At 37.8% G+C, this 14,309-nt stretch overlaps 1 protein-coding gene across 3 annotated transcripts in view; it reads right to left on the minus strand.

Annotated features, from left to right (window-relative positions):
• Positions 1 to 481: 481 nt before the first annotated feature.
• Positions 482 to 14,309, minus strand: part of BCAT1 (branched chain amino acid transaminase 1) — a 64,642-nt gene continuing 50,814 nt past the window's right edge. For all 3 annotated transcript variants that reach the window (XM_071551306.1, XM_071551304.1, XM_071551305.1), the window contains 3 exons: positions 12,917 to 13,057; positions 11,686 to 11,760; positions 482 to 7,763 (listed from right to left, as the gene is read on the minus strand). In XM_071551306.1, the coding sequence (XP_071407407.1) occupies positions 7,722 to 7,763; positions 11,686 to 11,760; positions 12,917 to 13,057 (258 nt within the window). In that variant the 3' untranslated portion in view covers positions 482 to 7,721. The remainder of the gene's footprint in view (positions 7,764 to 11,685; positions 11,761 to 12,916; positions 13,058 to 14,309) is intronic.

Consider the following 14,309-nt stretch of genomic DNA (forward strand, 5'->3'; position numbering starts at 1 on the left):
CAGTGCTTTCCATCTTCAAAGGCTTCCCATTGCTTGACAGATTTTAGAGTAATGACTGTTTAAAATTGCCCTGTAAAGTAAATGCTCAAAGTATAAAGCTATTTTCTGGTGTTCTTCTCTCCCCTAAGTTCATCACCTCCAAACCCTTAGAATGGGAGCTGTATTCAATCACAGCTACACAGTTCTGGCATATTAAAAACTGCCTCATGATAACATGGTTAGCAGGTAGTTTTGCTGCTTAATTTGTCCAACATTTTACTGTAAGTGAGACAACTGGCTCAGCCTCCAGGCTTGGCAGGGTAGATGCATGTCTGCCACTTGAGTCTTGCTTTGCTGTTCTTACATGTCACACTTCATTCAGAAAATCTTTTTTCCTTTTAATCCAGCCTTCAAGAACGTATTTCATAGCTGCTCCCATCTATGGAATAATTATGCTTAGCTGCAGTCAACAGTGGTGATTTCATAACATTTCACAAACAGGTGCCCATTATATTCCTTTATTGGAGACAGAAACATTGCATAATTACAGATTTGATGAGGAAAACTGCAAATAGTATAGACTGTTTCTACTGCCAGCAAAATACAGTTATTACAGGATTTATAGACATACAAATATAGTGCTTCTTTCATGCCAGATGGTACGTAACAATGCCATTAGGAGCGCTTAATTGTGCTTCTACAAAACCTTTAGAGAAGAATGAGGTAGAGTTTCCTTTCCTTTATCCAGTACTTTTTCACACATCTGTCCTTTACTGCTTTTATATGCTTCAGATCCTTGTAAAATACCCATTATCTTTTAACATTTGAAAAAACAGAGACCCTTCAGAGGTGTTTACTTCTCCCTCTATAAGCTGCTAATTTCCCACTGCTTATATGCTACAATTTCACTAACTGCTACTGCACCCTTCTAAATGCCTCAAAGGTCAAGTAGATTGGGACATCTGTATTTGTAAATTTCTGCTTCAACAGAAATTGTTTGGAAATAGCTTCAGAAAAAAACTCTTACTTGTCTCCATTACGGCAAAGAACCTTCTACATTCTGTCACTCTACTTAGTGGCCAAGCCCTCTCCCGGGAGACAAAGAGAATAGATCTGCTCTTTGTCAACATCCTCAACTTTGAAATAGTGTTAATGATGTATTTGTCTCCTACTTGCAGTTCTAGTCAATGGGCCATGAGAAAATTAATATAAATTATGGGAAGATAATAGGCCACTGACCTGTTAGATGATCTGGAGCATTACTTGTTTGTCTTGACCTAATATTTTACTGTTTTATGACATATAAAAGTATGTTGCAGCTTTCAGTTAAGATATGAGGGCCCAAGTTATGAAAATGTAGGCACAGATGTAGGTATTTAAGCAAGTGAGTTAAGAAAATCTACTATCTTGCTAGATTTTTGGTATACTGGATAGTCTCTCTCTTGAACCACCTGCCTTCACTGATTATTTTTACTCTCACTTCAGACACACCTGTTCTGGAAACAGAAGACTTTTCCCTTTACTTCTTGCTCTGACATTTGCTGCAAGCACTTAGTACTTACTAAAGCCCCAGAGTGTGCTAGTAGGGTGCAGTAGAGAAAAAACCCCTTTTATTTCACCTGAAGTGGTCACAATTCTAGTGGTGACCAAATCATAGTGAAGAGGAAATTTGGCATACCAAAGAGATGATCACATAAAGAATGTTTGCTTTCTCCCTATAAGCTACTGAGATATGATAGTGTAAGATAATAGTTCAGCAACACTGTATAAGAATTCTAAAATGAAAAGCAAAACTTTTATAAAAAGGTGCAAAATTTCAAAGATTCCATGTTCATATCTCGATCACTTTGATCATAAAATGAAAGAAAATCTGTTTCTTCAAGACAGTACCTCCTGAGATATTTTCTGAGCTTGTGCACTCACCTGAAATGACTGCTCTAAGCCTGACAGAATCAAAAACTATAAAGAGTTAGCATTATTAAGAGAACCAGCTCTTAAGAAGCTTTCCCAACTCTTGCTGAGAAAAACAAGCAATACACTTATTTCATCTATTATTCCCTGCACACCTCTTTGGTAAAACCCAAAAATGACCAATGTTGGAAAACCATTTGGAACACTGGAGTTAAATACTTCCACAAAGTCATCTTCTCTGTTTCTACCTTAACTTTATCCAGCAGGAATCTTAAACATTCTGTTTTAAGGTCTTAAATCCTCCTTAAGATCTTCCTATGAACATGAAATTTAAGTTTTGTTGTTTTTTTTTTTTAAACATGGCATGAATTTTTAGGATTGTGGTAAAAATCAGACACAACAAATTAAGTTCTAAGATAAACAGTATAAATTCATGTTCAGAGAGAGGGATGAGGCTATAACCATGCTGTTATAATGAGTGAATATAAATAACATTATTTTTAGTATATTTGTGTGTGGCTAACCTTGCTAGTATGATTAATGAGTTTTTTATGAGCTACTAATTCCAAAATTTTATTCCAAAACTAAGACTTTACTGTTCTAATTCAGTATTGTTCCTTACCTACTAAGTCCTAATGTACCTGATTGTTCTACCTTAAGGTAATGACCAGGCTAGTTTTGTTTACGGAGCTGGGATGTATTTGCCAAGGGTGCTATAGATGGCACTCAAGTTTTGCAGAGTTAGGGAAAATATCCTGGAATTCCTACTAATAAGCATCATGCTCAAAGCAAGGCATAGACAGGAAGGCTGCTACAACAGTATTTTTCACCAACACAATGCCAGTATTCTCCTTTGCTCTTATGGCTAAAAACATAAATACTAAGAAGTTACTTAGCTTAAATGATTTAGGACCTATGAATTACTCTTCCAAATCTTGAGGATAGTGACAAAATGCAAAACACCACAGCTCTTCCACACTTCCAAACTGCTAAATACTTCAGAAAATCTGTGGCCAAGATTGATAAAGAGGTCTGTCTCAGTGCTGTGTGACTAAATGCACCTCTAAAATAGTCCCATGCTGATAACTTTACACTGAGAGGTATACTCCTTCCTCTAAGCTTCACTTTTAAATAGGACAGCCCTGTTTAAGAGGAATTCTTGTCAGGATCTTTTTGTATGTTACTTTATATTTTGAACTATATTACTCATTTATGGGTTCATGCAGCAAGTCTTGAATATATTTCTTATTCAGATAACAGTTTTCTCCTCCATAATCAAGATGGTTTTATTCTAAAATAATCCTTGAAATACTGGACTTTACATGGCATCTTTGTCATTGCTTAAAAAGCCTTGTCTGAAAAGATTATTTGATAACGTTTTATGCAAAATTTTGCATTAGAGTTAAAAGTAAGTGGTAAGTGGTAGTATCATTGCTCTACCTGTAAGGAGGTTAAATAACTTGTCCAGGGTCACCAACTCAGTGGCAGTTTGTACAGGCATTGCATGTGCAGCTGGTAAAGCACAATTCTGATCCCTCAACACCTGGAATATGAACAAAACAATTTTTTTTAAACTGTCACACTTGCTAAAAGCAAAATGAATGCAAATTTGCTTTAATGGTCACCTTTAAGTATGAGACTAAGTGGCATTATGATAGAAGGCTGAGGAAAAGGGGCTGCATGTCCATGTGGAAGGGAGAGGAAGACAGCAAGGAACAGCCCACCTCTGGGTATGCTCAGCCATCATTTACACCTGCCCACCCTCTCAGGATATGAGCCTGCCACTAGAATATGAAAACTCACCACCTGTAGGTGAATTCCATGCATAGACAACATGCTGTGATCTAGCAGGCTGTGCTACCACCTCTATCTTCTATATCATAGCAAGGCACTATCAACAAACAGTTCACGTCATGAAATCTGTTGAGATGATGCAGATTGTTCTGGAGAGGCCATTGAATTCAAGAGGGTTCCTCCTCCACTTAGACAGCTATGACATCAGTCCCAGATGTTTTTCTGTCTATGTCCTTGCAAGGCCATGTATAGACAGATATTTCAAATAACTTGCATTCCAAATTAATTTCCAACATCACTTTTTTCCAAATTACCAGTCTTCATGTCTGAGAATAAATAAGTATAAAATAAGAATGCAGGAGAGGATCTATGATATTTCTATGATGAATTTGGCAAACTCAAACAAGAGTTTATGTACAAAGAGGAGTGGAGGACAACTGCTTTTTGGCTTGAGATAGTTGGACAGGTGTAAACAATGGCTGGGTAGAGAGATCTCAGTACCTTGCTTTTGTCTTACCAGACTTCCCTTCCATATCCTGTTTTCTTTGCACTGCTATGGACTGAACAGGTTATCTACTGTAGGAACTTTAGTTAGCATTCTCACCAGGGTCTGTCACTGTAAATTCTCATGAATTTGCCCTCATTGCAGTTAAGAATCTGGTTAAGTAATACCAGCTGCTGAAACCATAACTCTTGGCACCAGAAGAGCTTGTATGAAATGCCAGTTCACTAAAATTCCCTCATTTGATGGACTTCTTTCTTATGTATGAATCACACTCACCAAACTGAAAATTAAGGACATGCTCAATACTGAAAATAATAATCAAAAGAATGAAGGGGAGAAGAAAGAACTATGAAAATTAGAATTCATTATTATCACTTTAAAGTACCAGTGTTTGTAAAACATAAGCATGTGAAAGGCATTAGATCAACCCAATTAAACATTAAATAATTGCAGCCAATTATGCAAATATCACACAACAATATTAATTTGTTGATCTTTTTTGAACAGTCTCAAATTCTCCAAATGTTAGACTGTCTTATGTCTTAAATGATCAATTACGAGAACCATAACTAAGTGATGAAGAATGGATAATTGCCTAGTTATGATGTACCAAACTCTTTCTATGTAAATCTGTTGCAATTAAACAAATGGGGCACATGGAGAAAAGATGTGCAGATGTTCTTTTACAATCTATTATTAGCTTAGGGAATACCACAGTTCCCTCCTAAATTTTACAAGTGAAAACAGGGAGAACGCAATGCTAAATACTCACTATTACTTACACATGTTATTTCTTTCCTTTGGTTAACAGGACAAAAAAGCTGTGGCAGAATTCAGAGTAGGACAGCATGCAACACCAGAAGAATTTCCTGACCTGTCACCTCTCTTATTTAGGTTTTACAGTTTAAAATCTAGAACCAATTCATCTGGATCCCATTTGGAAACAAGCAAAGCTTTGAGTTTGCCTGGCCAGAGTAAAGCAATTAAGCAAGATGTTCAAAGAAAGTTAACATACACACACTACATGTTTTCATTCCTCCCTGCTGGAAAAGACCATGCATTTCTATGGGTCATTCCTGCTTCGATTCTCAAAATTTTGAAGTCTCCATCAGCTCAAAATGTGCAGTGAAAGGAAAGATATCTCTCTGGTCGGTGCAGGAAACAGTGCAAACCACAACAAGTGAAACCATCTTGTTTCTTCACATTATATTACTTTCAATCAATTTAAGAAGAGTTTTACACAACTTTCAGATTTACACTGCAGTAAAATAATTCTTCTAACTGGTCCTTATTCATTCTGCCAACTGAATAGATTACTGCTGGTATACTGAGGCCTTGATGGGGATTTTTGATATATGGTATCTGTCAACCCTAACAACATCCTAAGATGTTACGGTGTTGTACCATTTTGCCATGCATCTGAAAATAGATATTCTGACTTTTCCTTTTTCTTTTTCTAAATGTCAGATGAACATGAGGGACATATTAGATAGTTCAGTAACAGGAAGTCACATGTGGTTGCTCATTACATAATCTGTATAGAGCTCCATCCCACACTTTAGTTAAAGGCACTCTTTAGTTACGATACTGGTCTCATTCCAAAAAACTTTCTACCCCATGTTGCATCTTGACATATTCCCCATGTAATTTTTCCAGCCATCTAATTAAAGGAAAGACTACCAGCAGCTTGTAGCACACAGTAAGATACTGAATGAAGACCAGCACACAATAGATTCAAATGGTCAAAAAAGCAGTCACACAACACTATTGCTACTGTAAGCGAAACATTTTGTGCTTGCAGTTGTAGTCTAAAGAAAAAAAAACCATTTAACAAATTTTAACAATGATTATATTGTCAGAGAGAGCCTTCAACTGTTCTTCATTAAAAGATCAGATTGGACTGCAGTGAAAAACTGGAAAATTCTTGATTTGTGGGAACAAAAGAAAGTAATAGCTAAGTAAGGGTTGTCTTTAAATCTGACCAAAAATGAACAGGAAAGCCATAAGGCTATTCTTTAACAATTGCATAAGGCATGGATGGTCTATTAGAAATTATATTTTGCCTTTTTAAACTATGTTAACAAAAATCAATAACTACAACGGACTTACAAACCATGAGAGAGATACTGTTGGGTCTTAAAACAATAAAGTGCTAAATGTTTCCCTTAATACTGGTGCATCTCTACTGCAAACTAGGACAAGAAATGTTTAACTTTTGGTTCTTATAGGACTCCAATAAAGTGTCAATAAAGTTTCACCAGTTTTACATTGAAGCAGCACTTTGGAACATGGTGATCCTTTTTGGCAAAAGAGATCTTAAAGCTGTTCAACAAAGCTGTGTGCGAAAGGAGAAAGCTAATAAATATTACAGAATGATGGTTAGTGAACATTTGCAGAAGTTATTTCCCTACCAGGGGCTACATGCTCTGTATTGCTTCCAAAGTATCAACACTGCATGTGAGAGAGTAGTGTTAAATGAAGAATTATGTGCTTAACCAGAATGACACCAGGGTTTGAATGAAACCTCTTTCCTTCTTGTGCTAGACATTTTCTTGTTGACAACATTGCTTGTTCCTTAATAGGAAGGCCCTTCTACAGTACATGTGTGCCAGTGGAGGCTGGGTATGTTTCAGAGCAAGAGGGGAAGGGGGTAAGAAAAACATTTTGCTGATCTAAATTATGTGACTGGATGATGAAAGAAAATCCTTAATCCAAACATTGGATTGCTGAGAAGACTGGTTTAATTTTCACAGCCACAGTTGTCTAATCTTGTTTTCTAGGCATTTGGCTGGAAGGCAACACCATGTCACCAGCACCCAGCTCTGTACCAGGCCTGGATAAGGGGAATTTTTGTCTCAGCAGGGCCTGCCCAAGCCCTTCAAATCATGTCTGGACAGATGTATTCAGCTACTGCAGAGGTATGCACTGCATATCCCCACAGAGGGAAAGGCAATAGGCCAACAGGGACCATACTGCAGGTCAGACCAACTCACAGAATTTTGGCCCAAAGGACAGAGTTATTCAACAGAGTATGCCAGAGGGGATCTAGAGGGCTATGCAAACTCGAGAATCTCCCACACAAACAGAGTACAAAGGGAAAGAGCGTATGGCTAAATGTATTTGTTTCCCAAACACAGAGCAAAAGGCAGAGTAATGTCAACAGAACCCTGTGGCAGCTGACAGGCAACATCTTGGTGTTACGGGAGATGTTCTGCTGATGATGGCAGTCAAATAAACCAAACTGAAGAGCAGTTGAAGAGCATTTTACAAGTTTTCAGACTGTACATAAGGAGGCACTAAGAAAACCATTAGGAAAGTTCTATTGCTAACATTTAGCACCTCTACCAAGAAGACAGGCTTCTATCAACGAGATTACAGTAGAAATCAAAATGATTGTGTTCACATTTGCTGGATTGTGGAAACAATCATCCTGGGGAGCAAACTGATACTTAAACTACGCTACGCACTGGCAGCTACAGAAGTTGTCATTATTTGTGTCTGTTCTGTCTGGGGGGTCTGAATTCTTCCACCTTCACGACACCAGCACTGCCCAATCGCTGTCTTCTCTTCCATACTGAAACAAAGCAAAAATGCAGTTTAAGAACAAAAGTTAAAAGAAACTGTGTACAATTATGACAAATACTTAGGTCTGTCCTCAGAATGATTTGTATCCACCACTGATAGTAGTTTACATTATTTCTTATGCCTTTACTGCTCCCTTTGATTTGAACACAGCCTAAAGGTAGCTTGAAGCTTTAACCATATTCCAATAGGTAGACTAGGAAGGGGCAATACTGATGCAGAATAGTCCTGCTTCACTTCCATCAATTTAATGCAGTTGCTTCCTAAGGTCTGCTCACTAATTCGGCCCTAAGCAAGCCCCTGCTCAAGCTCCAATAAACAAACAGATTTTGTTTTATTTCTTTTTATTTTCAAGGTGACTTTTTATTACAACACTCTGATTGAATGTGAAATAAAATCATCATGAATACCACAAAGTACAATTAGAGAGACTTATAATCCAAAATAAAACAAGTCATCTTTCCATACACAAACCAACAGGATCATCAGGCAGAAACAAAGGCAATTTACAGCATGGAGTTTTATCCTTCCAGGAAAAGACACAGTCCCAAGGCAGCACTTCTGATTGCTAAACTGGCTCCATGTTCTACAGCTCTGTCACCAGTCCTGTAAACAATGCTTCAGAGAGACCCCAAAACACACACAGGGTTCAGCTAAATAAATAAAGCAGAGGTGGACACACGTGAGCCAGATGTGACTTGGGAATCTTTTCCCTCATAGTGGTACAATTAGGGAGCTTAAAGACACTTTCAACCAAAAAATAAAGACTGATTTTAGAGGCTTCATATAGGCTGAAAAGATCAATTCATGATAATGTCTCCAGAGTGGATAAAAGGAAGTTCCACCAATCCAGGTGCTATGTCAACAGGAGAGGAGATAAGGGGACAGGGAGAAGACAACAACTCCAAATCAAGATGAACCAGATAAAACACAATTCTAGATCCACAAAGTTGAGTGTGCTTCTGTTTTACTCTTTAATCCAGCAGGTAAAGACTCCAAATGACTTTCACATGCATCACATTTTCTTTTCGCTACTAATTGTTTCTCAGGGAAAAGGTGCCATCCCCATCTCCTCCAAAACGGACAGCAGGCAAAGGCCAGGGGATTATTTGTAAATTTTGCTGGGTTTAGATAGTAGTATCATCTAATGTTATCATGTTGACCAGAAACTGCAAGAGACCCTACTTCATCTGGGTTGCCACTTGACTACAGTTTGCACCTGTTTCAGGAACTAAAGAGGGAATGAAGGTGTGATACCACAATCAAGATGTTTTCATTTCAGAAATAAAAGCAGGTTTATCTTCCTTTTCTAATTCTGTCAAAGACTTTGTGGCCTTAGGCTTGTCAATCCCATCTCCCTTCCACTGCCCACCTCTGCCAGGTCCTGCTTTGTAAAAATTAACACATTCATTCTCCTTCCTTGGTTGTTTTCCAGTAATCTACCCATTTAGACTGTGCAACTTTGAGAAAGACAGCAGGGTGACTAAATGTCTCTTCACTGCTGTCTTGATTGCAGTGTTTAAATATATTTTATATCATGTGGCATAGGCAACATATCTTACTTTCTATCCATCCCTTCCAGGTTGCATCTTAATCTATATTTTAAAGTGTATAGCAAGAGCTTGTTTATTCTCAAAGGATGGATGAAAACCCACAGAAACACCTGAGTGGTATTTCAGTGAGTGTATTCCCAGAGAAAAGAATGTCATCCCTAAATCTTCTAACTCAAGCACTTATAGAAGATAATTTACTATGATTAATTCATTCATAAACACACCATTATTTTATACAAAGTAAGTTATTTAATCTGAAGGCTTTATCACCCTTTATTAATTAGAGTATCTACTCAGTGATAGAAAGGGAAATGTATATCGCAGTGCTACTACTGTCCCTTTCAACTGGCATGAGAAATGAAATCAGTTCTGCCCATGAGTTTCTAATTTGTCACTCCAGCTCCAGTTCCACTGAACAGCTGTTCACATCCTAAGAAATCCTGTTGAACACAGCAGACTTGTGAAACAACAATAAGCAGCATGAAAACAGACTTGGAAACACAATAATGAAGAGTATGAAAATGTTAAAAAAGCGTGTATTGTACACAAGGGAATTGGTATAATAGTACTAGATATGAAGCCCTGCATCTCCTGATCACAGATTCACATGCAGGACTGCAATAGTGCTGAGAATTTTTACTTTTTTACAAATGTCTGTTGTTCAGCATGAAATGGATACATTGCCCTAGTTCAGGCAACAGCACAGAGACCATGTGTTTGGCTGTAATTTCCACTGAAGTTTATTCTTCAGAAATTGAAAATTCTTTCTAATAACAGCCTCAGATTCTCCCAATATATAACAACAGTCCAGTGATACGGCAAAGAAATCTTTTCTTTTTTCCCTCCTTGTAGAAAACATAAAAGATCTTGGCGAAAGATGCTGAAATCTCCCCTGACATTTTAAGAAAATTAGATACTGAATTTTGTGTGTTGCAGCATTGTTTTCTGTATGACATCCTGGAGTCCATTTGGATGTAAGTCCAAGGAAGGTTTGGGACAAGAACTCAGAAATAAATATTTACATAATAGTCCATGGGTAGCGAATTTACTCTTGATATGTAACTAAGGCACACAGGGGATGTGCACAGCTGAAAGGCAAAAGGTTCATATGCATGGTTGTAAAGTGAAAAGGCCAAAGAAAAATAATGTTTAGCAACAAGCCACACTTTTTCAGTCTCCTCCTGAGCCCAGGTTGGTGGTAGAAAACCAGACAAGAGGTAATGGGTAGAGACTGATGGACAGAAAATTCCATCTGAATAGGAAAAGAACTTTACTGTGGAAGTGGCCACTCACTGGAGCAGATTGACCAGAAAGGTTGTGAAGTCTCCCTCACTGCAGAAGTACAAGAACTGTCTGAATGCAATTCTGTACAATGTGTCTAGGATGGCTCTGCTTGAGCAGGGAGGTTGGAGCAGATAATCCACCGTGGCCCCTTCCAACCTGCCTCATCCTATCATTCTGTGATCAGGGAGGGCATGGAGGAAGCCTCAGGGAGCAGACTGAATAAATTTGTCTTAAGCAACTCACTATCTATTGGGCAAGGGAGAAAGACACATATCAGAGGATTACTGTCAGGAAGTCAAAAATTTTAGTAGCAAATCTAGCATCTTCAGCCAAAAGGTAAGAATGTAGAACAGAAAGCATCAGACTTATTTTGAAGAAATCCTGACAGTAATGCCAAGCAACAGCTATCAGATCTTAAATAAAGGGGCTTGTAACTTGACAAGACCAATCCCTCCCACCATAAACTACACTAAATAAGGGAAAGAAAACAGACAACTAAAATAAGAAGGGCCATCACATGCTGATCATTGACTTTACTTGAAATGGTATTGGCTCCTATGCTCAGACATGGAGATAAAGCACAGATTCCAAATAGACTGTGATACTTAGCAAATCACAGAGAAAGGAACTGTTTTAAGAATGAGAAGTGACTGTGTGATTGGACAGATGCTGAGAAACAGTGATGAGTTGGCTGTGTTCAGTGAGTGTTTACTGCTTTACCCACCTCTTTATTGATTAGCCTCTACTCATTTGTGGTCGTGGTTAAGATATTTAATAATCCTATTTTTCCCCTTAAAAAGGAACCTATAACAACAGTATTAGATGTCACTAATAACAATATCTTGTTATTCCTATCCAGCTTCCAAGATGAAAAGGGAAAAACTGTTGCACTTCATCCTTATCATATTTTCTCAGGGAAAAACCAAGAAAATTGATACAATAATCACACCAAACAAAACAGTCTATATTATTATATAAGGCTTCCTATAGCACTACTACCAAAAACATTATTTTCCAATGATTTCAAAAGTTCACCTTTTATTATTTAACCTGGTTATAGAAGAGGAAACACCTTACCTGGATATCACTCAGCTTATTCAGGAAACGAGTTGTTAACAGAGGCCCATTCTCCATGGTTGGAATGTGCAAATGCTGACATGGAATAAAGGAGCAGGAGAGGGGGGAGAGTGGGAGAGAAAGAGAGAGTAACATGTAATAATAGCCTTATATATATATGAATGCCTTATGATTGCCAAGATTTTTAATAAATATTTATCATCCTGCCTAGCCCTCCTTCCCAGTAGGCAAGGGTTGTTGCAATGTTTTGGGTTTTTTTAGAGGAAGGCACACTGAGCCAGTGAAAAATTAGATTAGTTGAACTATTATATTGTTTTTAAATAAAGGCTAATCTAAGCCTTCCAAAAGATCTGTCCAAAGCAGAGGAAATCTTGTATAGCCAAGAGTAGTAACATTATATACAGGATTTCATTTCAAAGTATATCATGTAGAAATATAACATTCACAGAATTTATAACACAGAACCTGGATGTCTCTCATTTTATCTTAGCATCAGATAATAACAATTACATTTATTCTAGTCTATTAATTCAAGAAGTATCACCTAACAGACAACTACTCTACCTATCTTATTTAATGGAACAAAGCACATCCCTATAAGCAACTACAATACTCTAGTCTTCTGAACTAATTTTGTGCTGGCCAAATAGCATCAAGCCAGCTTAACAGCCTGAATGCTTGTAGAATTCCACCTGTGCAGAAGAAATCTCCCATATGGTGTATAGTAGGTGGAAGCAGCTGTGCAGCCTCCTGAAACAGCTCTTCCATTAGAGATGCAATGAGGGGTGAAGAACAGATAAACTTGAGAAGGAAACACTGCAGCGGCCCTGAAATTTGGTTCCCTGTGGAAGTCTTTCCTCTCCTCATCTTTCCTCCTAGGTGCCTTAGCTTTGGAAAAAATGTTAAATAAAAGAAACGTGGGAGAATGTATTTTTCTGTATTTGCAAACACTGGCTGAGAGGGTGGGAACTATTTTTTTTCCATTTTCCCTGGAATAGAAATTTTATGGTTTTAACTATGAAAAAAAATCAAAAAACAGAAGACAACAGGGAAAGTTCCGTTCTGACAACACACCAGTTACTCACTTAGGAAACAACATACTGACACTGTTCATCTTTCCAGAAAGCACTCCTTTTCTACCTCCCTTGTTTTTTGCTTCAGCTACAATTACTTGTGATAAAATTCTGAAGAAAGAAGGAAGGAGGGGAAAAAAAAAAAGACATTTTCTCACCTTGCCCTTATATAAAATTTTAGAGATAGGACATACAACGCAAGCTGTTCCAGCACCAAACATCTCCTTTACTCTGTCCTCTTCCAAGGCAGTTGTCAGATCACTCATGGTGATGTATCGCTCAGACACTTTGAATTCTCCCTGCACAAGAAGAATCAACCATAAAAAATGTAAAAAGTTTTAATAGTATTTGTATCTTGGTTTTTCATGTTGAAACATCTTTAATAGAGCTATTAGCCTAGTGGGAATCAGTCAGGTCTTGGCTCTGATCTTATCTTTTCAACCCCCTCAGTATCAATCAATGAAGCCAAGGGTTTGCCAGACACAATGATTAAGTGACATTTCCCTCCGCTTTAGTACAGAATATCAGTAGCACGTTAGGGAGTAACACACAAGAATTTGTCATTTGTTATGTGACACAGGGTCTGACCACTCATGGTCTTAAACATGCTTGAGTTTGTACAAGAATTACTCAATTATATGAAGTGAGCTTTTGCATCACACTCTCAGACAATTCCTAAGCAAAATACATTCTGTTAATTCCACCTGCAAGGCCAACTAGATGTGATTTTTTTTTTAATCCCTAGTGGAATTTCACACTGTAGCCTGTACAAAGCTTTCATATACAAAAATTAACTGTGCTGTAGGTATGAGTAAAGCAATTCCCATTGGACAGTCTTAACACTGAAATTGTTTAACCTTCTACAGCTGTTGAACAATGCATAGCAACTGACTGAGGGGATGTGTTTAAAAGAAATAACTAAACATCAAACTCTGAAATTTTCATTTATAGGAACATTACTGTCATATCAAGCCAAATTACATCTTAGCCCTCTTTTATCTGCAAGCTTTTTGACATGAAACAGAGAAGCTTATGATGGCAAAAAACCCAAAACCAAACAATTAGCTCTGAATAGCATAGTATTTGGAGGGAGAGAGGCAGGGACACCATGTAAGCAGAGTTTCAGACAGATTAGAGAATGGAGATCAGGAAGAAAAGAACAGCCTCTGTGAGAGTAGATTATTTAAGAGGACTAAGGTGAGAACCTGGTATCTCACAAAAAAAAAAGTCCTATCAACTAGAAATGTCTGTCTGTGTTGTAAAGGAGATGGGGCTAAGAAGTGTGCATGCATATCTGCCCTTGGGGAGTACCAGTACAAACAAAGTTATATAAAAGCTCAGGGCAGCTCATCAAAGACACACATGCACCACAAAATACATGCCCAGCACTCTTCACTGCAATTTAGGTATAAGTGATGTAACTGTGAACTCTGTTTCAGGAAGTCTTTCAGATAAAGGTGGTTGGAAGCTGAATTATGACCAGGGAGAACGTATCACACATGCCTGTATTATTCCTGTTGTTCTGCCAGAAATGTAAGTCTGGCCAAATCC

The sequence above is a fragment of the Pithys albifrons genome, chromosome 3 (assembly GCF_047495875.1).
Source record: "Pithys albifrons albifrons isolate INPA30051 chromosome 3, PitAlb_v1, whole genome shotgun sequence".
Lineage (NCBI taxonomy): Eukaryota > Metazoa > Chordata > Aves > Passeriformes > Thamnophilidae > Pithys > Pithys albifrons.